Source organism: Dromiciops gliroides, chromosome 2, assembly GCF_019393635.1.
Source record: "Dromiciops gliroides isolate mDroGli1 chromosome 2, mDroGli1.pri, whole genome shotgun sequence".
In the NCBI taxonomy this organism is placed as follows: domain Eukaryota; kingdom Metazoa; phylum Chordata; class Mammalia; order Microbiotheria; family Microbiotheriidae; genus Dromiciops; species Dromiciops gliroides.
Window position 1 is genome coordinate 581,697,904 of NC_057862.1, and position 23,221 is coordinate 581,721,124.

The window sequence follows — 23,221 nt, forward strand, 5'->3', positions numbered from 1 at the left end:
AAAGCCTCATGGCCTTGCCCTCTGAGGCGTTCTCTTCATGGTGGAGCTTTCCTATAGTAAATCTCCAGTAGGTGGCATCATTCCAGTCATTACAATACTAAAAAGGAAGACTATTCTGACAGTGGTATAAAAGAGATTGAATTGGTGGAGATCAGTGAAGCTTGTACTTAGGGTGGAAGGGGGAATAGAAAGTAGGGAATGGGGGCAGCGAGGTGGCACAGTGGATAAGGCATTGGCCCCGGATTCAGGAGGACCTGAGTTCAAATCCATCCTCAGACACTTGACACTTACTAGCTGTGTGACCCTGGGCAAGTCACTTAACCCTCACTGCCCCGCAAAAAAAACCAAAGTAGAGAATGTATTTGAGAAAGATTTTAAAATTAATAAGACTTATAGAATTGAGAGGTGAAGGAGAAGAAACAAAGATACTGCTAAGGTTTCCAGTATGGGAAACTGAATATTTGATGTCCAGAAGTTGATTTTGACAATATTTCTTAATACCTGTTTTTATAGGAGTCCTTCAATAATGTAAAACAGTGGCTGCAGGAAATAGATCGTTATGCCAGTGAAAATGTCAACAAGTTATTGGTAGGGAACAAATGTGATCTGACCACAAAGAAAGTAGTAGACTACACAACAGCAAAGGTATGTCAATTTTATTCTTCATATTTTATTGTTCTACTTTTATTTCAAGTTTAGGCTTGAAAAAAATAGAACTATTATTACTTTTAAAATCTTTTGTCACTTCTTATTTAAGTAGTCATCTTTCTGAATAAAAAACTGAGTATTATCAGAGGAATCTTCATTTGAATCATAGTAAACTTGGAGAATTTAACCTAATATCATTCAAATACAGAATGTACAAATCAAATGGCTTTGTAGAATCAGGGAAGACTTCCTGTAACAGCATTTGAGTAGAGATTTAAAATGGGATGAATTTGGGCAAAGAGGAAAGGGAGAATAATTCACTCCTAGATACCATTATGGAGAAAAGGTTTAATATGTTTATTACCAATACATTTTATTATGTTTTTGATTAAAAGATGCAAATGCATATGGAGAATGGTTCTAATTTTATTCTTTATGTCATATTTTATATCCATAGGAATTTGCAGATTCTCTTGGAATTCCATTTTTGGAAACCAGTGCAAAGAATGCAACAAATGTAGAACAGTCTTTCATGACAATGGCGGCTGAGATTAAAAAGCGAATGGGTCCTGGAGCAACAGCTGGGGGTGCAGAGAAATCCAATGTTAAAATTCAGAGCACTCCAGTCAAGCAGTCTAGTGGAGGTTGCTGCTAAAATCTGCCTCCCTTCTTTTCTCACAACAATGAATTTGCAATCTGAACCCAAGTGAAAACAAAAAAACAAAAAACAAAAAAAAAACCACAAAAAAACAAAATTGCCTGAATTGTACTGTATGTAGCTGCACTACAACAGATTCTTACCGTCTCCACAAAGGTCAGAGATTGTAAATGGTCAATACTGACTTTTTTTTTATTCCCTTGACTCAAGACAGCTAACTTCATTTTCAGAACTGTTTTAAACCTTTGTGTGCTGGTTTATAAAATAATGTGTGTAATCCTTGTTGCTTTCCTGATACCAGACTGTTTCCCGTGGTTGGTTAGAATATATTTTGTTTTGATGTTTATATTGGCATGTTTAGATGTCAGGTTTAGTCTTCTGAAGATGAAGTTCAGCCATTTTGTATCAAACAGCACAACAGTGTCTGTCACTTTCCATGCATAAAAGTTTAGTGAGATGTTATATGTAAGATCTGATTTGCTAGTTCTTTCTTGTAGAGTTATAAATGGAAAGATTACACTATCTGATTACTAGTTTCTTCATACTCTGCATATAATTTGTGGCTGCAGAATATTGTAATTTGTTGCACAATATGTAACAAACAACTGAAGAAATGTTTAATAAATATTGTACTTATTGGAAGTAATATCAAACTGTATGGTGAATAAGTATTGTCTTAATTTTTATGATTAAGGGGAAATATAGGCTTGCATTGTGCTCAAAACATAGCCATTTATGTTCAACCAGGGCACTTTAGACCTATTTTAGAATAGCAACAACAATGCTTCCCAGCTCATATACCTGATAAATGATGCAACAGTGCAGGCATGTATACTGGACAGGGATTTAGCAGATTTGGTTTGGAGGGAGATCAAAGTGGTATTTATGGAAATCAAGTACATTTTGAATGTACAATATTTAGTCTATTATCTCTGATCTTTAAAACCATTTTTAAATGGCTTTATTTAGAAATGCTTTTGTTAATTCATCTGTAGTAGAGATGGGAAATTGTATCTTTTTCCTAACTTGTGAATGATCAGACTAACAATTCAAGCTGATGTAATTTAGCCACTATGTGCTTTTTTTATATACTGTTACTTCCATATTCTGAATGAATACCATTTCAACTTTATTAAATAAGTTTAGTGCACTATCTTCAATAATTATTCTGCTCTCCATAAACTGTAGCTTATATAACTTGTGTTGGGGTAAAGTTAAAACATTGAAGAAGCTGGGAATAGGTTTTCTCTCATTAGTTGATAGCCCTTACCTGAAAAATGACACCCCTAAAAATGAGTTAAAACCATTTGTGGCTGGGTGAATTTTTGCACCCATATGAAAATTTAAGTCTCAAGAAGATCTTGGGTTTGGGTTTTTTTGTTTTGTTTTGTTTGAGTGGGTACAGAATCTTTGTTTTCCCCTAAACACTTTAAGATTTTCCCCTTATTGTTTGTTCAAATATATGCTACAATAGCCAAAACACTGTACACAAACACATCCTATGATGAAGTCTTTAGACTTAATTCAGGGGTATTAAAATACAAGTAAAAGCAACCCTTAAAATATTTTTTATTTTATTTTCACTAAACAGGCAATCATAATACATGGTACAAAAATAAGTGGGTAAGATTATTGTAAAATGAATGAACAGAATAAATATACAATTGAATTTTCCATCTATGAGAATTTCACAATAAAATCATAGTTTACTTTGTATTATAGATGTGCTTATTGAGAATCTATTCATACTACATAAGGCAACTGATCAGTTCCTGAAAAGTCAGAGAGATAGTACTTGGGTAATTTTTAAAAACACCTTCAGATATTTGCCTTAAAACAGTATGAAACACAAACTTGGGATTGTGAGGCAAAATTTGGTTACATACAATAATTAGGTCGCTCATGCCATTATTCTTGGTACCCTAGCAAAGTTTCCATGAGATTTACACACTTATTGTTGAATAATCTGGAAAAATCTTGATAAGATTTCCCAAGACAAGGAAAATCATGTTACCCTTCATTGTGCCTGTTTGTTCTTTATGTCCTGATTGGGGATGGGGGTGGGTGGCAGGGTGAATCTTTACTTGCATAGGGGAAAAACCAATGCTTTCTGTACATATCTTTAGAAACAAGTTATTTAATATGGGGCTATGGGCTTTGTCATGGCTAGATGGTGGGGATTATAAAATACAATTCTTCTGTGGAAGCAAACAGGAGATCTTTGAGGTGGGAGCCATTCTTACTCTAAGCCTCCTTGACCTAGTGTTGAAATTTCATTTATTAGCAATAATGTTGACTACAAGTTTAGTAAAAGACTACCTTTTCACATTTCTGTGATGCCTTTTTTTTGCTCTGACAAGTGCTTTCAGAAACATGGCCATCGTAACTATACATTAACATCTTCAATTTATAGATGAGGCTCAGAATATGTCACCTATGCATGGTCTCATAGCTAGTCACTTACAGAACTGGGACTCTCCTGACTTAGTCCAGTGTTCATTCTACCATTCTAGATTCTATCTCTTGATGTTTACAGAGGAACATTAAAATATTTTTTTTTTCTTTTTTAAAATTTTTTTTAGTGAGGCAATGGGGGTTAAGTGACTTGCCCAGGGTCACACAGCTAGTAAGTGTTAAGTGTCTGAGGCCAGATTTGAACTCAGGTACTCCCGAATCCAGTTATCCACTGCGCCATCTAGCCGCCCCAAAATATTTTCTAATAGGGACATGGGATTAAACAAAACTTGTTTCAAGAGTTTGTAATGCAAGGCAACATTTCACATGTCTTAATGATTTCAGGAACTTTGCCCAGGTAGATTTAACTTCAGTGATAAAAATATCCCCTCCCACCCCCCAAATTCTTGCATTGGCCTACCTTTTAGCATTACTGCATGGCTACTAAGCTATGATTTTCTTTTTTTAAAGAATAGTAGCTATTGGGACAGCTAGGTGATGCAGTGGATAAAGCACTGGCCGTGGATTCAGGAGTACCTGAGTTCAAATCCAGCCTCAGACACTTGATACTTAACAGCTGTGTGACCCTGGGCAAGTCACTTAACCCTCATTGCCGCCCACACCTCCCAAGTGGCTATTGATTGGCTCTCTGGCATTTTCAGCCAGCTATAAAGTTCTAGCTTCCACAGATACTGTTTTGCTATTCAATGGAAAAAGGATTTGAATGCTATAATAGCTTAAAAAATTGGAGTGTCACAGAAAAAGGGCCTCTTTCAAGAATGTTCTGTGGAGGTTCCTTTTAGAAGTTGTATAAATCTAGTACTAGATCTCAGGAGGCACTGTGAGTGTAGAATTCCATTTTCTGCTATCACTTATTACACAGTACTGAGTATTTTCCTTTCACAGAATGTTCTACTTATAAAGCTGACTTGTACAAATTCCTGTTTTAAAATCAAGCCAAATGTGGCAAACTAGAATTTTTTTAAGGATTACCATGTATTTGGGGGCAAAAGATGAAAGATTTGTGATTTCACTAGTATCAGGAATTCCCTCCACACTAACATAGATTCACAAGCAACCAAAGACCCCTTTTTAGTTAAAAATTAAGGACCCTCAAATTTCTCATTTAGAAATTAAAATGTATTATTATGAAAATATTTTTTGACCTCCTGGAACCTGTCTTCTTATTCCCTGCCCACACTCTTAAGAAGCTGTTAAGCTTTTTGTTTGTTTGTTTTTGTTTTTTAGTGTTAAGTGTCTGAGGCCGGATTTGAACTCAGGTACTCCTGACTCCAGGGCCAGTGCTCTATCCACTGCGCCATCTAGCTGCCCCACTGTTAACCTTTTTTACACAGTGCTTTACAAACATTTTCATTTGAACATCACAGTATAATCTGTGAGATGCATACTATGGGTATTCATTCACATAGTACATTGATTTTCCCAAGGTTACATAGCTAGTGACAGTGGCAGGATTGAAACCTTGTTTTTCTAACTCCAAGCCCAGCCAGCACTCTTTCTCTCCTATACCAAACTGTCGCAATAGGGCAAAGGGTTGGTTTTTGTAACCTTTTTCTTGGAGGGGAGAGAAGTGTTTACAAGACCGTCAGAACTTCCAACATGTTGACTTTATCCATCAATACAGAATAGCAATTCCTTGCTAGCAGTCTTAGCTAAAGACCCGCCTGAAGGGAAGGAAAAAGGGCAGGGCACTAAAAGGTCCCACCTGCCCAGGATCACAGAGTCACATCCCTGAGTTGTCTTTAGCCTTCTGTTACTCCACAATGTATATTATTAATTTAATTAAAAATACATCTAGAAAGATTTCATTTTGTGTTTTAATTGGTCTTAAGTCTTAGAGGATTATTTCCTCTCCATAAAAATTTTACCACCTTAATGAGAATTCCATAGAACAGACTTGGCAGGAATTCTGTAATGCATGACTAACAATTTGAAATGGCTAGACCATTATTGGTAAGCAGTTTACATTTTGTATGTCCCAGAACATTATCGTAATCTAGCTTCAGAGAGGTTTAATACTACCACAACAGGGGCTTGCAATTTTCTTGGCTAGAGTTGAATGTTGGACTTTTTCTTTTTCCTTTTTTTGGAGTAGCAGTTTAATTTGTTCACTAAATCACGTAATGCTTGTACAAGTATTTGAAATCTTAATACTGACATCAGGACTTAAAGTCTGTACGAACCAATTTTTAGAACAAAGCTTCTTAAACTATGGGTCTCAAACCCCACATGGAGTCGAGTAACTGAATCTGGGGGTTGTGAAAACTTTGGCAATAGGAAAAGGTTATGTATACTTAATCTATATACCTATATACCCTGGGTTGCAAGTGGAAAAAGTTTAAGAAGCAAGCCCTGATTTAGAATGTGTACCTCTAACCTCACAGTTTAATTCATTAAATCAATAGCTGACCTATCCCGTCCTTCATAAATGTAACAGATTTTTCTTTCTAAAGCAACATATTCAAATCTCAAAGTATTCCCCAAAGGTCTAAGTGCGTTTTTCTAATACTCCACTATTCAACACCCCTTTCTCAATTTTTGGTTATTAGGATTTTTATATTCCACCTGCTTTCCTTTTTATTTCTTCATTCATGACCTGAGAAAAAATTAAGTTTGTGAAAATGGAGTTTTCTGCGTCACTGATCTAAAAAGGTACAAAATTACTGAACTGGTTAAATTAAGGAGACTCCATCTTCTGCTTTTTCTAAGGGTAGAAGTACACTTACAACTAAACTTTGAGGAATTAAGTGAGGCCAAATACTGTAAGTTACCCAAGAGCTGGAGATAAAAATCGCATCAAATCATCCATTTGATAAGAATCTAAAGTGTCTTCAGGAACAAGCATTTAATGTTTACTGAGGTGCCATCTTTCTATTCAAGAGAGAAGATCATTGTCCTCAGCAAGAAAACTAGTGTTAATATCTTCCAACCTTTCAATGAGTCGTCTTCATTTTCATCAGCAGGTCAAGTATAAATGCCTTTCTTGTTGTAAACATGCAAAATAAGGTTTCTCAAATGAAGTTTCTTTGTGGAAAAATCAAAAGCCTCTGGCCACTGACACCTCTTTTAATTGGAGCCCAAGTCTTTTCAATGTCATATTTCCTAGCCCTCTGTGGACACTTAATAAAACAAGTGACGCAAACCAGTTCCTGAGACAACTGTGGCTATGAGAACTGTTGCCATTCCCTTTTCTTTTTAAGGGGACAGACTTGTCACTTAGGCTATTTTCTATGAACTGAGAAGCTGAGTTGCTTGGCAATCCCTATAAAGTCACTGGGAGCACCATTTGAGGAAAACCTTGATCTGGAAGGCTTCTGCTTTTCCCCTTTAAAGGTTCTCATTAGAGGATTCACGGTTTCAATAATAGTTCAAGTAGCTTTCCACTTTTTCACACACAAGAAATTCATTTAGAGACAGTAGGTCAGCGCTGTGGTTCTGCTACAATAGTGTGATCTGGCAAAAACAAAACAAAAAAATAAAACCATTGCTTTTGCTGGGCTTCCAGCAAGTTCTTGTTTTTCCAAACAACTACGTCTGGACCAATTCTGGATTCCAATACTGCTTGAGATGTTACCTAAAATAAAAAGGCCAGGTGTCAAAGCAAAGAAAAAATAAAATTCAAGAATTATGGGCATCCTTAGCCAGGCCAGGGTGATTTACTCTGGTAGTTTGAATTTAGACTGAGATCTTTATTTTCGAATAAGAAAGGATTTAAAGGTCAACCATCCTCCCTTTTGTTTTTACCAATGAGGGAATTAAGAATAAAAGAAATTAACTGCCTTGCTCAGTTACACATAGACAGAGCTGGTACTAGAACTGGGGTTTTGGCATTCCTAATTCAGTGTTTCTTAAGCCATTTTATGAACACAGCATGAACTCTTACACAGACTGCTCCTCTGACATGGTTACAGGAAGTATCTTGTTCACCAGAGGGACCATTCTGGAAGAGAATGCCAAGCTGAATCACCAGCTTTGTCCATTTCTTAAACCTTTCCCAAGACAGTGGGGATGAGCAGTGACAGTGACAGTGAACTTACTTGGTGATCTCTTGGCTCATGCATCCCCTGGCCAAGGGCTTCACCCTGCCATTCCTTACCAGTCACCTCACCTTTCTGTACAGATCAAAAGATGGAACTGTTTCTTCTTAGAAAGCCTGAAGAAGCTACCCCCTTCCTTTCTTTAAGTCAGGGTAGGAGGACTGGGATGGAAAAACAGGTTCATCAAAGCCTGAGTGGGAGGTGGGCGAGAATAAAGCTTGAGACACCGAGCCCCTACTGGTTCTGTGGGGTTAAGCTGGGCATGGAGAGAAAAGCTACTTGGGTTAAATTTGTTTTACATTTCTTAAAATGCTAATGGGAAAAACTGGAGGTTTCAGAGGAGACAAAAAGACTGGCGCTCTTATGGGTCAGGGGACAAAAGGAAAAGACCCTGCTTCTCAAGTATTGCTGCAGAGATGTAGCATTAGGTGATCCTTGTCTCTAAGCTAATAGAAACGATGAATAGAATCACGAGGGAGCTGGTTCTATATCCATTATAAAACAACAGAGGTCAGAGGGCCAGCCTTGGATTCAAGGAGATAAAGTCCTGCCTGACACATATTGGCTGTGGAACTGTGGAGACAAGTCTCTTGAGCTCTCACTATCACTGGCAATGAAGATGAAGATGGTTTTCCATGTGTGCAGGTCTGGGCCTGTCCCTCCTCTAGACTCCCAAGTGAACTCATTCAGCTTTTAAAGCCCATTAGGACCCAGCTCCAAACTACTTTGTCAACCGTGTTCATGTACACAAATCCTCTTCCTCTTTCACATCACAGTCCAGCCAAACTGGCTGCCTCGCTGTACCTCCCACACCACTCCACCTTCCATCTCCATTTCTTCACAGTGGTCATCCATCATGCTTGGGATGCACACCATTTCCCCTCTGCCCTGGAATCCCTTGTTTCCTTCAAAACTCAGCTCAGCAGTCACCTACATGAAGTCTTCATTGATTCCCTAGCTGCAGGAGCCATTGAAACGACCCTATATTTATTTTGTATACGTGTAACATATGGGCATAATATACTTAATACATATAGTAAATATAATTATGATGTTATAATTACATCACATCATAAAATATGAAAGTATATTAAGTGTAATGTATACATATGCTTAATCTGTTTCTCCCAAGACAATGTAAGTGACTTAAGGGTTGTATCCCTAGAGCCTGGCACATAGAAGGAATATTGATGGATGAAATCAAGAAGGAATATTGATGGATGAAATCAAAGCTCCAATATTAAGAGCTCATGCTTACATAGTGCTTTAAGGTTTGCAAAGCACTTTACAGATATTACTTCACTAGAGCTGAAAAGTGCTTGGAGAAGTTTGAACCCAAGCCTTTCTGACTTCAAGCCCTGTGCTCTGCCCATTATGACAAGGCAAGTACCACCCACCTTCTAAAAAGGGTTGGCCTGGACTCTCCCCCCACCTCCCATTGGTAATTTTTACACTGTTTATCTTCTTTCGGGTTTTTGATCATTTTTAACCTATCATCACAAACAATTCTGAACTCACCTAGTTTTAAGGACCACAGCACACATCTATTCATTCAATAAATATGTATCAAGCACAAGTGTTTCTGGAGAAAGAACAGAGAAAAACTTCTTTCCCCCCAATTCTTTGCTTACCTGGTTCATATCTTTCCACACGTAACTGGCTTACTGTCTGGGCCAGAATTGTTCCCAGCCATCATGTCTAGAGCTGCTAAGACTGAGTCATACAGGCGTTCTGCATGGTCCTCAAGCTGACTGGACTGTCTTGCAATCAATCCAAGAACATCCTTTAAAACTAACAAGGAGGGAAAAAAAAAACATCATTGGATCTTACAGAAATAGTTCCCCCCATCAAGATGACAATCCTTCAAAGATAGTCTTACTCATTTACCATTAAAATCCCAGAAAGTAATGGGAGGTGTGAACCTTTTGGTTCACATCACAAAATCCATGTTTTTACTCTCAAAGCTACAAGTTAGCTCATGTAACAATCTTTGGTTCAAATAATTGGGTAGCATGGCAGCAAAGTATAAAGAACAAGGGGTGGCTGTCCTAGGCTCTTCCTCAAAATAGAGATTACGGAAAAAATTTACTGTTGGAATTGGAGAAGGGGCTGGCAGGGGAAGAGGCGGTTGAGTTAGGGTGGTGAAGTCTAGCACAAGTCACTGAAAAACACTAACCTCTCAGGGCCTGTTTCCTCACTTAGAAAAGGAAGAGGTTGGGCTGGATGACTTCTAACGTGCCTTCCATTCTAAATCAGTGACCCTATAATAAGTAGGAACACTGGCCTGGGACTCCTCCACTGACAGGGAGGAAAGCACTGCATGAATGGACACACAGACCCTGGGGTCTAGACAAAGAACACAGATCACAAGGTAGGGAGTTGGGATCAGGGTTCCAACCCTGGTATTTACCTCTGGGGATACTGCGGAAATCACTTAATCTCTTGGAGGCTTAATTGTTTTCCATATAAATATTTTATCATTTTCCAGTTACATTTAGAGATAGTTTTCAACATTTGCTTTTATAAAATTTCTAGTTTCAAATTTTCCTCCCTTCCCTGCCCCCTCCCCACGACAGCAAGTAATCTGATATAGGTTATATATGTACAATCACATCAAACATATTTCTGCATTAGTCATGTTATGAGAGAAGAATCAGAGCACAAAGGAAAAACCTTAAAAAAGAAAAACAACAACAAAACCCCAATAGAAATGGTACAGTTCGATCTGCATCTAGATTCCACAGTTCTTTTTTTCCCCTGGATCTGGAGAGCATTTTCCATCATGAGTCCTTTGGAACTATCTTGGACCATTGTATTGCTGAGAAGAATCAAGTCTATCACAGTTGATCAACACACAATGTTGTTGATACTGTGTACAATGTTCTCCTGGTTCTGCTCATCTCACTTGGCATTAGTTCATACAAGTCCTTCCAGGTTTCTCTGAAATCTACCTGCTCATCTTACAGCACAATAGTATTCCATTACATTCATATACCACTACTTGTTCAACCGTTCCCCAATTGATGGGCAACCCCTCAATTCCCAATTCCTTGCCACCATAAAAAGAGCAGCTATAAATATTTTTGAACACATGGGTCCTTTTCCCTTTTTCATGATCTCTTTGGGGAAAAGCCCTAATAGTGGTATTGCTGGGTCAAAGGGTATGCCCGGCTTTGTAGCCCTTTGGGCAGAGTTCCAAACTGCTCTTGGAGGCTTAATTTTGCTCCTTTATGGCTCTTGGCCCTGGAGGCTAATTGCTGGTGTGGGAAACAGCTGGGATGGGACCCAGACTCATGGGCTCTCCCTGCAATCACCAGGCCACTCTAAGTTCTGTAGGGTCCCTGATAGGGGAGGACTATCCATCTGGAAAGTGTCCTCACTAAATTCTTCAATTTTGTTTTAAAGCAGGGTCAAAGCCCTCTTGTCCCTCATTCAAAGAAACTGTCTGCAATTTTCATCTAGTTCTCAAAGTAGACAAAAATTCAAGCTTATGGGGGTGTGGAAAGGCAGGGAAGGTGAACCTCTATACCTGTGCTCTCAGACCACGGTGTTTAATTGAAGAGCCAGTAAGCATTCCTTCCCTCCCAGCACCCTGAGGAGCAGAAAGGCAGGATGATCATGGCTCTAATTATGGCACTAGATAAGTGCCCTCTTTTTGTTTGTAATATTTGCAGCCATTGATGGAACAAAGATTATTTCATTCCTTGGCCTTTATTAGTCTTGCTAGTCCTCTCTCCCACTTCCTGCCACAGCTACAACATGTGCCAGCAGAGAAAGAGGAAGACACTGAGTGGCAGACAATGGTGACTAGATGAAAGGAAGAACGAGAGGCCCAGAGGCTGGGGATCAGGTCCTGGAGGACGCCACTTCAATGCAGCATCATCAGGGCAAAGAGCTGTCGAAGCCCTGTGGCCTGACAAGAGTAGCCAGGAGAAGGGGAGGAAAGAAATTTCAAATGTGAATGAAGCAGGTTTCCCCTTTAAGAATGTGTAGCAGATTTCTAGCTCTAAAAATGGAGCAGTTTTAGAAGAAGAAACGTCTGGGTCAGCAGGTGACAGACATGCTGTGGAGAAGCTGGGTGGGTTCCCAGGCTCACAGAAGGAATCAGACCCGGACCCTCCTGATTCCAACAAAGACAACTCTCCCTGCCCTCCCACACTATTTCTCTGAAACTCTGTTGGGATTTTCTTTTTCTGAACTTCAAGTTTACTATAAAGTTATGATCTCCCCCCTCTAAGCATCTTAAATTCTTATGAAAATACTTAGGGGAAGGAGAGGAAATGGGCTGGGGCTGGGAATCAAAAGAATATATAGCTGAACAGAATTCCACTGACCAGCGGAAATTCAAGTAATAACTTGATAAACAATCTTAGTTTTGATTTTGGTAAGTAGCACTGTTCAAGTCTTGGTAAAAAAAAAGTAACCAAAAGGGAGTTGGAGACAGTCAAGCCCTATGAAACTCAGAGTGAGGTTAGAAAATGAAAACCCACTTTCATAGCTAAGCCAAAATCACATAATCAAAGTTAGATGGGACCTTTTAGAGGTAATCTACTCTCACCCTCCCTGTTCCTGGACATTAATCTTTTCTTAATGGAAACTAAGATCACATTAGCCATTTTTTTGGTTTGTAATATCATCTGATGATTCTCTCTGAGCTTGAAATCGGTCAATAAAATCACCAGATTTCTCTTCAGATGAACTGCAATCTAGTTAGTTATGCTTCCTCATGGCTATCAAAATCCTTGACTTACTGTTCATTGTATTAGCTCTCAAAAGACCTCCAAGCTTTGTATCACATGCAAATCTAACTTGCAGTGCTTCAGATTTGCTGGGCTTCCACACTATGCCTCATTTATAGTCTCACCATGGAACAAGCATCAGGCCCTCATGGTCTTCTCACCCTAAAATACTGTTCTATTATGCCAGCCCCTTTCTTCCATAGGTAAGTTCCTCCTTGGGCCTCTATTTTGGGGAGCAGCCCAGGTTGGCCAAACTTTCATTTCCCTTCTGGCTGTACTTCTAACTTTGATACCATATCCCCACACTGGGTGCTTTCACCTCATTTTTTTTTTCAATCTTATTAGTATTTTTTTTCCAGTTACATGTAAAGATAGTTTTCAACATTTGTTTTTATAACATTTTGAGTTCGAAATTTTTCTCCATCCTTTCCTTCCCTCTCCCCTCCCCAAGACAGAAAGCAATCTGATATCGGTTATATATGTAAAATCACATTAAACATATTTCTGCATTAGTCATGTGAAAGGATCAGAAAAAAGGAAAAACCTCAAAAACAAAAAATAGTAGAAAGAGGATGGTTCAATCTGCATTCAGATTCCACAGTTCTTTTCTCTGGATGTGGACAGCATTTTCCATCATGAGTCCTTTGGAATTGTCTTAGATCACTGCACTGCTGAGAAGAGCTAAGTCTATCACAGTTGAACATCACAGAGTGTTGCTGTTACAGTGTACAATGTTCTCCTGGTTCTGCTCACTTCACTCAGCATCAGTTCACTTAAGTCTTTCCAGGTTTTTCTGAAATCTGCCTGCTCATCATTTCTTATAGCACAACAGTATTCCATTACATTCATATACCACAACTTGTTTAGCCATTCTCCAGTTGACATGCAATTTCTAATCCTTTGCCACCACAAAGAGAGCTGCTATAAATATTTTTGTGCATGTGGGTTCTTTTCCATGATCTCTTTGGGATATAGTTCTAGTAGCAGTATTACTGAGTCAAAGGGTATGCACAGCCCCATAGCCCTTTGGGTATAGTTCCAAATTGCTCTCCAGAATGGCTGGATTAGTTTGCAACTCCACCAATAATGCATTAGTGTTCCAATTTTCCCAGTTTCTCCAACATTTGTTTTCCTTTTTTTGTCATAGTAGCCAATCTGGTAAGTGTGAGGTAGTACCTCAGAGTTGTTTTCATTTGCATTTCTCTAATCAATAGTGATTTAGAGCATTTTTTCATACAGCAATAGATAGCTTTGATTTCTTCATCTGAAAACAGCCTGTTCATACATATCCTTTGAACATTTGACTTGTATTCTTACAAATTTGATTTAGTTCCCTATATATTTTAGAAATGAGGCCTTTATCAGAAACACTGGTTGGTAAAAATTGTTTCCCAGCGTTCTGCTTTCCTTCTAATCTTGGCTGTGTTGCTTCTGTTTGAATGAAAACTTTTTAATTTAATGTAATCAAAATGATCCATTTTGAATTTCATAATATTCTCTATCTCTTGTTTGGTCATAAATTGTTCTCCTCTTCATAGATTTGAGAGGTAAACTTTCCTTCCTTTCCTAATTTGCCTATGGTCTCACCTTTTATGTCTAAATTATGTACCCATTTTGACCTTCTTTTGTTATGTGGTATAAGGTGCTGGTCTATGCCTAGTTTCTACCACACTATCTTCTCCCCTCACTTTCTAGCTCCCTTTTGTATACTGCCTTCTCTTATTAGTGGTAACCTCTTTGAGGGCAGGCCCTAGTAGGCACTTAATATTTACTGACTGACTGATTTTCACTTGTATTTGTATCCTCAGCGGTTAGCACAGTACCTGGCACACAATACATCCTAAATAAATGTTCGTTGTCTTACCTTACCTTGCTGGTAAGAATGCCATTTATTTTTCTAGGACATTGATAAAAGAGCACAGGGCCAAGAACAGAACCCATCATGGGTGGATTCACACTGGCTGGATACTTGGACTGAAAAGAGTCATTAGGGGATGCTGGGTCATCTTAGGAGCATCTTAAGAGGTGGAGAGGCCCTGGGGTCTGTTCTTGGCTCTCCTTTATTTAGCGTTTTCATCAATGGCCTGTATCAACAGATGGCATCGATGTCAGACCACCTTCTAACGTGACCTGGAATTTGCAGTCCAGGCATCCACCCAATTTAAATCCACTTAACTAGATGTCTTTTCTACGACATCATATGATACTTTATCAAATGCCTTACTAAAATTAAGTCAACTACACCTAAAGCATTCTTCAGATTTAAATGTCTAGTAATCTTGTCAAAAAATATTAGGTTAATTTGAAATGATCTGAATGAAGCTATGCTGGCTCCTTGTAATCACCACTTCTCTTTCTAGATGTTAATTTAACATAACCTCCTCTTTTTAAGAAAAAAGTTGTCTCCCCCAGGTAAATGTAAAGACAATTTTAAACATTTATTTTAAAAAAAATTTTGAGTTCTAAATTTTGTCTCTCCCTCACTCACCAATCTCCTCCCTGAGACAGTAAGCAATTGATAGAGATTATACATGTTTAATCATTTAAAACATATTACATATTAGTCTTGTAACAGAAGACACAAGCCCAAAGGCCTGTAAAAAAAATACAAAAAGTAAAAAACAGTATGCTTTGATCTACACTCAACTATCAGTTCTTTCTCTGGAGGTGGATAGCATTTTTCATCATGAGTCCTTTGGAATTGCCCTGGATCACTGCATTGCTGAGAACAGCGAAGCCATTCACAATTAATCATCATACGGTATTGCTGTTACTGTGTACAATGTTTTCCTTGTTCAGCTTACTTCACTTTGCATCAGTTCATGTAAGTCTTTCCAAGTTTTTCTGAAATTTGCCTGCTCATCATTTCTTATAGCACAGTAATTAATATTCCATTACAACTATACACTACAACTTCTTTAGCCATTTCACAATTGATGGACATGCCCTCAATTTCCAAATATTTGCCACTACAAAAAAGAGCTGCTATAAATATTTTTGTACAGAAAGGTCCTTTCTTTAAAAAAAACAACCCAACAACAATAACAAACAAAATTCTTTGGGCTACAGACTTAGAAGTAGTATTGCTGGATCACAGTTTGTTAGCACTTTGGACATAGTTTCAAATTGTTCTCCAGAATGCCTGAATCAGTTCACTACTCCCAATTTTCCCACATTCCCTCCAATACTTACTGTTTTCCTCTTCTGTCATTTCAGCAATCTGATAAGTATGAGGTGGTACCTCAGAGTTATTTTAATTTACAATTTTTCTCATCAATAGTGACAGAATATTTTTATATGACTTTAGATAGTTTTGATTTCTTCATCTGAACATTGCCTGTTCATATCCTTTGACTATTTACCAACTGGAGGACTTATTTTCTTATACTTTTGAATCAGTTCTCTATATATTTGAGAAATGAGGCCTTTATTAGAGACACTTGCTTGTAAAATTTTTTTCAGCTTTCTACTTTCCTTCTAATCTTGGTTGTATTAGTAATTTAGGTAGAATTGTCATCTTTATCATATTGGCTCGGCCTACCCATGAGCAATTAATATTTTTCCAGTTGTTTAGATTTGCCTTTGTGTGAAGTGTTTTGTAATTATGCTCATATAGTAACTAGGTGTATTGTGGCAGGAAGACTCACAAGTATTTTATATTGTCTATAATTATTTTAAATGGAATTTCTCACACTCTCTTTTTTTAAGGGCAATGAGGATTAAGTGACTTGCCCAAGGTCACACAGCTAGTAAGTGTCAAGTGTCTGAGGCTGGATTTGAACTCAGGTCCTCCTGAATCCAGTGCAGGTGCTTTATCCACTGCACCTCCTAGCTGCCCCCTGGAATTTCTCTTTTTATCTCTTGCTGCTAGGCTTTGTTAGTAATATATAGAAATAGTGATGGCAACTTTGCTAAAGTTGTTATTTCAACTAGTTTTTTTAGTTGATTCTCTATGATTTTCTAAGTATACTATCATAACATCTACAAAAAGTGAATTTTGTTTCCTCAGTGCCTATTCTAATTCCTTCCATTTCTTTTTCTTCTCTTATTGCTATAGCTAACATTTCTAGTACAATGATGAATAACAGTGGTGATAATGGGCATCTTTCCTTCACAACTCATTTTATTGGGAATAGAGATAATGCTTGCTAGTGATTTTAGAGAGATACTACTTATCATTTTAAGGAAATCTCCACTTATTCTTATGCTCTCTAGTGTTTTTTTGTTTTGTTTTGTTTTGTTTTGTGGTCTTTTGGGTGAGGCAATTGGGGTTAAGTGACTTGCCCAAGGTTACACAGCTAGTAAGTGTCAAGTGTCTGAGGCCAGATTCAAACTCAGGTCCTCCTGACTCCAGGGCTGGTGCTCTATCCACTTCGCCACCTAGCTGCCCCCTCTCTAGTGTTTTTAATAGGAATGGGTGTCATATTTTGTCAAAAGCTTTTTGTGCACCTATTGAAATAATCATATGATTTCTGTTGCTTTTGTTATTGCTATGGTCAATTATGCTTATAGTTTTTTCTAATATTGAACCAGCCCTGCATTCCTGGTATAAATCCCACTTGATCTATAGTGAATAATCCTTGATATATTGTTGTAATCTTGCTAGTATTTTATTTAAAAGCTTTCCAATAATATTCATTAAGGAAATTGGTCTATAGTTTGTTTGTTTTGGCTCTTCCTGGTTTAGGCATCAGTACCATATCTGTGTCATAAAAGAAATTTAGTAGGACTCCTTCTTTGCCTATTTTTCCAAATAGTTTATATTGTACTGGGATTAATTGTTCCTTAAATGTTTGGAAGAATTTGGTAGAATTTGCTTGTGAATCCATCTGGCCCTGGGGAATTTTTCTTAGGGAGTTCACTGATGGCTTGTTCACTTTTTCTAAGACTGGGTTATTTAAGCATTCTATTTCCTCTTCTGTTAATATGGACAATTTACATTTTCCTAAGTATTTATCCATTTCATTTAGACTGTCAAATTTTCTGGCATATAATTGGGCAAAATAGCTTCTAATTATTGCTCTAATTACCTATTCATTGGTGGTGAGTTCACCCTTTTCATTTTTAATATTGGTAATTTGGTTTTCTTGTGTTAATCAAATTAAACAATGGTTTATCTATTTTAAAAAATGAAACAAGCTCTTGGTTTTATTTATTCAATGGTTTTCTTATTTTCAATTTTATTAATCTTTTAATTTTCAGGATTTCCAATTTGGTATTTAATTGGAGTTTTTAATTTGTTCTTTTTCTAGTTTTTTTTAGTTGCATGTCTGATTCGTTGATCTGGCCTTTCTCTACTTTATTAATGTAAGCATTTAGAGATATAAAATTTCCCCATAGTACTGCTTTGGCTACATCCCCGTAAATTTTTGTATGTTGTCTTATTGTTGTCATTCTCTTTAATGAAATTACTGTTTCTATGATTTGTTCTTTGACCCACTCAATATTTAGAATTAGATTTCGTTTCTAATTAATATTTAATCTAATTTTCCCATTTACTTTTCCCAATGTTCCCAATTACTATTTTACTCTCTGCTTCTAGGATATCAGGGTAGTTTTCTGTGATGATATCTTGAAAGATACTGCCCAGGATCTTTTTTTGATCACGACTTTCAGGTAGTCCAATAATTCTTTGTGTAGGGGGTGGGGGTGGGGCCAATGAGGGTTAAGTGACTTGCCCAAGGTCATACAGCTAGTAAGTGTCAAGTGTCTGAGGTCGGATTTGAACTCAGGTTCTCCTGAATCCAGGGCCGGTGCTCTATCCACTTCGCCACCTGGCAGCCCCTAGTCCAATAATTCTTAAATTATCTCTCCTGATCTTTTCCAAGTCAGTTGTTTTTCCAATGAGATATTTCACATTTTCTTCTATTTTTCATTCTTTCAATTTTGATTGATCCTTGATGTCTCACTGAGTCATTAGCTTCCACTTGCCCAATTCTAATTTTTAAGAAATTATTTTCTGTTAGCTTTTGTATTTCCTTTTCCATGTGGCCAATTCTACTTTTTGAGAAGGTGCTTTCTTCAGTGAATTTTTTTTACATCTTTTCCCAATTTTTGTGCTTCCTTTATCAAGTTGTTGACTCTTTTTTTCATGATTTTCTTATATAACTCTCATTTCTTTTTCTTCTTCTTCTTCTTCTTTATTTTAATGCCAGGCAATTTGCCTGGGTTAAATGCCTTGCTTGTTAAATGTCACACAGCTAGTAAGTGTCAAGAGTCTGAGGCTGGATTTGAACTCAGATCCTCCTGAATCCAGGGCAGGTGCTTTATCCACTCACTGTGCCACCTAGCTGCCCCTTTCATTTCTTTTACCAATTTTTCTTCTACTTCTTTTAGTTGATTTTAAAAGTCCTTTTTGAGCTTTTCTAGGAGTTCTTTTTGGACCTGAGACTAATTCATATTTCTTTTTGAGGCTTCACATGTCTTGACATTGTTGTCCTCTTCTGTGTTTTTTTCCTTTTAAATAGTATTTTATTTTTTCCAGTTACATGTAAAGATACCTTTTAACACTGTTTTTTGTTTTTTTGGCAGGGCCATGGGGGTTAAGTGACTTGCCCAGGGTCACACAGCTAGTGTCAAGTGTCTGAGGCCGGATTTGAACTCAGGTCCTCCTGAATCCAAGCCCAGTGCTTTATCCACTGCCCCCATCACTGTTTTTTAAAATGAAAATTTGAGTTCCAAATTTTGTCCCTCCCTTCCTCCTCTCTACTCTCCCTAAGACAGTAAGCCATTTGATACAGGTTTTATATGTGCAATCACATAAAGTGAGTTCGTGCTTTGATCTTCCATTGTCACAACAGTAGTTTTCTATAGTCAGGGTTTTGTTTTGTTTGTTTTTGCTCATTTTCCAGCTTATTTCATGACTTTTAAAGTTGAGCTTAGCTCCTAGGGCAAAAGGGGCACTGTCCTAAGTTTCTTGTGCTAGAGTTTCTGGACCTGGATGCTCACCTGCTACCTTCCAGGGTGGTCAGGTCATCTGCTGTGCCTGTACCTGCAGGTCTGAGAGCTCACTTCCTGCACTGGGGTTACTGGGACTGGGGGAAGGGCCCCACAGCTGGCCTGTTGTGTCTGGGATGCACTCTTCTTTTGCCCAAGTGAGACAGACCTTTCCTATAGTCCTTCTAAGTTATCTTAGGCTAGAAAATTGTTTCACCCCATCCTTTTTTTTTTTTTTTTAAAGTGAGGCAATTGGGGTTAAGTGACTTGCCCAGGGTCACACAGCTGGTAAGTGTTAAGTGTCTGAGGCCAGATTTGAACTCAGGTACTCCTGACTCCAGGGCTGGTACTCTATCCACTGTGCCACCTAGCTGCCCTCACCCCATCCTTTTGTGGGTTCTGCCATTCCAGAATTCATTTGTTTGGAAGGGACTTGGAGAGAGATCAGCAAAGTTCCTGCCTTTTCTCCTCCATCTTGGCTTGTCTCTCTTTTAATATAATTTTCTAGAATTTTGTGAGGAATCAAAGTCTAGCTCACTGTCCTAACTGGTATATTTGTCTCTCTGGTTCTATTTCCCTCCCCATTCTCCACATATTTCAGAGAGCATTATGTCACTCAGCAATCACATTAACAGATGACAACTGTTTGATGCTTTGAAGTTCTAAACGCACTTCAATTAATTATCTAATTAGAAACCTCATAAAATCCCTGTGAAGTAGATATCCAAATTTTACAGAGTAGGAAAGTGAGACTTACCAAGGTTCAACAGCAAATAACTGGAAGAGGTAGAATCTGACCCCAAGTCTCTCTGATTCCAAATCCAACACTTTATATGCTATTCCAGACAATAACATTCCTACCTATCAGTTCTTCCAGTAATCTAGAAATTCATCTGGCCTTGGCTGCTTGAACTTATCAAGGGTAGCTAGGTATACTCTTACTACATGATGGCTTTTGGATTTCATCATACCACCTACCTTTTAGTCCTTTTCCTTCTTCAAAACTCCCATTCCCGGGGCAGCTAGGTGGCGCAGTGGATAGAGCATTGGCCCTGGATTCAGGAGGATCTGAGTTCAAATCCAGCCTCAGACCCTTGACACTTACTAGCTGTGTGACTCTGGGCAAGTCACTTAACCCCAATTGCCTCACCAAAAAAACAAAACAAAACAAACCACCTCCCCCCCCCCCCCCACAAAAACCACAACTCCCATACCCCTCAGTATTACTTAACTTTTGTTTTTCAGTCATTTCAATTGTGTCTGATTTTGGGTTTTCTTGACAAAGATACTGGAGTGGGTTTGCCATTTCCTTTTCCAGCTCATTTTATACATGAGGATACTGAGGCAAACAGGGTTAAGTGACTTGCCCAGGGTCACTCAGCTAGTAAATGTCTGGAAGAACTGAATAGTTTTTTTTCTCAGCTCCAAATGTTCAATGGTTCCACTTTCTTTTCTCCTCTGACATAAGTTAGAATTCCCCTCTGTCCCTTCAGATCTACTTTTTTCTGTTTTCACATTGAAGCCAACCTCCCCCCCCCCCCTTTTTTTTAAACATCACTTCAGGGGCAGCTAGGTGGTGCAGTGGATAAAGCACTGGCCCTGGATTCAGGAGGACCTGAGTTCAAATCCAGCCTCGGATACTTGACACTTACTACCTGTGTGACCCTGGGCAAGTCACTTAACCCCCATTGCCCTGCCAAAAAAACCAAAACAAAACAAAACAAACAAACAAAACAAAAACATCACTTTATTCTCTCTGATAACCTGGAGAGCAGAAAAGCATTCATGTCCCTTTATCTTCTCTTCAAGAAAGGAGATCACACCTTGAGAATAGATAGCAGCCATCTGGCCGTGGCAGAAATGTAAACAATAGACATTATTCAAGTGGCTATAAAATTCCTCCTCCTCTCTGTACTTTCTGGAAATGAAGATTTGCAGTCCTTTTTACTTTACTAGTGGTTCCCCTAGAGAACTAACAGAGTAAACTGTGTGTTGGGTCTGGAACTCCTGAGTCATCCCTTTCCTCACACCTCGACAGCCACACCAATTTCCTTTGTCTTACCAACTAGTCTCAAATTCCTCTCCTTAAATCCCTGTCCTCTTCCTCCTTTAGCTCTAGTCCTTTGTCACCCTCAATTTCCCTGAAGCTCTTCCAAATTTCCCTTCCCTAAATTCAGATTTCTAGCATTTTACACGAACCCAAACACTTCAAAGAGGCAATTCTCACTCATAATTCCCCCTCATTTTTCAGCTGCAGTTCATATCTTTCTACATGGCCTTCTCCCAGACTGGAATATAGCCAAGAAACCTGTCCAGATCAGTGTATTCCCACTGCAGTTGATGATCTGGTACTTGTTCAAATCAAAGTTTTTTAACCAGTCCTTATTTCTTAGAAGTCCTTCTACTTTTTTTTCTTACCCTGCTCTTCCCATCTCCAGTTCCTTCCTTCTTCCAAGGAAGTAGAAGAACTACAGTGCTAAAGCTATAGAAGCTAGGTAGACTGAGACCTAGGGTAGAACACTTAGGCATTTTACTGACCTGCAATTGATCTGGGTTGGTAAACACCTATCTAGACAACTTTTATTGGCAGAGAATATGAAGGGTGAACTTAATAATAAAATTTTTTGTTAACTATTACCAAGAACTTTTAATAAAGAAATCCACTTTCCTCCTGAACATAATATAATCTCCTTAACTAAGAGTTTTCCCCTACAGTTACATCTATTTTTTCCCTTCTATGCCTCTTTCCTCCTACCTACACCCTTTAAGAGTGCCACCAAAAATAGCAAAGAGATTCAGCTCATTTAACTTCCTCTGTGCCCTCCCACTACTGTGGAAATTCACATGGACAGAGATGAACAGCTAAATGGGAAGCTGAAGGGGAAAGAATATGTAGTTGAAGAATTCTCATAGATATTGACCCCAAAATGTGGGAGACATCATAAATCTTTTCATGTTATCCCCCTGCTTAGGTATCTTTTATGATTCCCCCCCCCCATTTCCTACTGTATCAAACTTAAGCTCCTCTATGTGGTTGCTCCATAATCAGGCTTCAACCCACCAGGTTAGCTGTCTCCCTTGCCAATATGCATGTCCAGCCCAGTTAGGTTGAGCTTTTTGCTGTCCCAGGTATACCTCCTCTTTATCGCTGATGGATCCCCCTGTCCTAATTCATCTTCTACTCAGCAGTCAAACTGATCTTCAGGTCTAACCATGCCATACCCTCCACTCCCAATTCAATCAAATCCTATCACCTCCAAGATCAAGTATAAAACCCTCTGCTTAATGTTTAAATCCCTTCATATCCCGACCCTGTACCCTTCCAGTATTCTTACACCATACAAACTCCCATGTGCTCTGCCATGCAGTGACACTGGCCTCCTTGTTGTCCCTCAAACAAGACACACTATGTGGTTAGCACAGTGCCTTGCACATAGTAGGTTTTCAAGAAATGCTTGTGGACCAACTATATAACTAAGCCTTACTGATCTACTGGGGAGGCAATATGTGAGATGGAAAGAGCACCACACTTGGAATCTAAAGACCAGGGTTTGAATTCTCATCTTTACCAGCAACAAACTGGGCAGAACTGGTAGTAATGGGTGGAAATTATGAGCTAAATGAGGCTTGATGTCAGAAGGAACTTTCTAAAAATTAGAGCTATTCATATACAAAACGGGCTGCCTCAGGAGATCAAAGGATCCCTTGTATTGGATATGTTTATATGC

At 38.4% G+C, this 23,221-nt stretch overlaps 2 protein-coding genes across 4 annotated transcripts in view; one reads left to right on the forward strand and one right to left on the reverse strand.

The window, feature by feature from the left end:
- The window catches only part of RAB1A (RAB1A, member RAS oncogene family), a 54,754-nt gene extending 51,120 nt beyond the window's left edge, over positions 1-3,634 (forward strand). The window contains exons 5-6 of the mRNA XM_043986748.1: positions 514-645; positions 1,106-3,634. Of these exons, the coding sequence (XP_043842683.1) occupies positions 514-645; positions 1,106-1,303 (330 nt within the window). The 3' untranslated portion in view covers positions 1,304-3,634. The remainder of the gene's footprint in view (positions 1-513; positions 646-1,105) is intronic.
- A 301-nt stretch (positions 3,635-3,935) lies between these two features.
- Positions 3,936-23,221, reverse strand: part of CEP68 (centrosomal protein 68) — a 44,579-nt gene continuing 25,293 nt past the window's right edge. For 2 of the 3 annotated variants that reach the window (XM_043986745.1, XM_043986747.1), the window contains exons 6-7: positions 9,450-9,609; positions 3,936-7,355 (exon numbers count right to left, since the gene is read on the reverse strand). In XM_043986745.1, coding sequence (XP_043842680.1) covers positions 9,455-9,609 — 155 coding nt within the window. In that variant the 3' untranslated portion in view covers positions 3,936-7,355; positions 9,450-9,454. The remainder of the gene's footprint in view (positions 7,356-9,449; positions 9,610-23,221) is intronic. The other variant, XM_043986746.1, reaches the window with a different exon arrangement.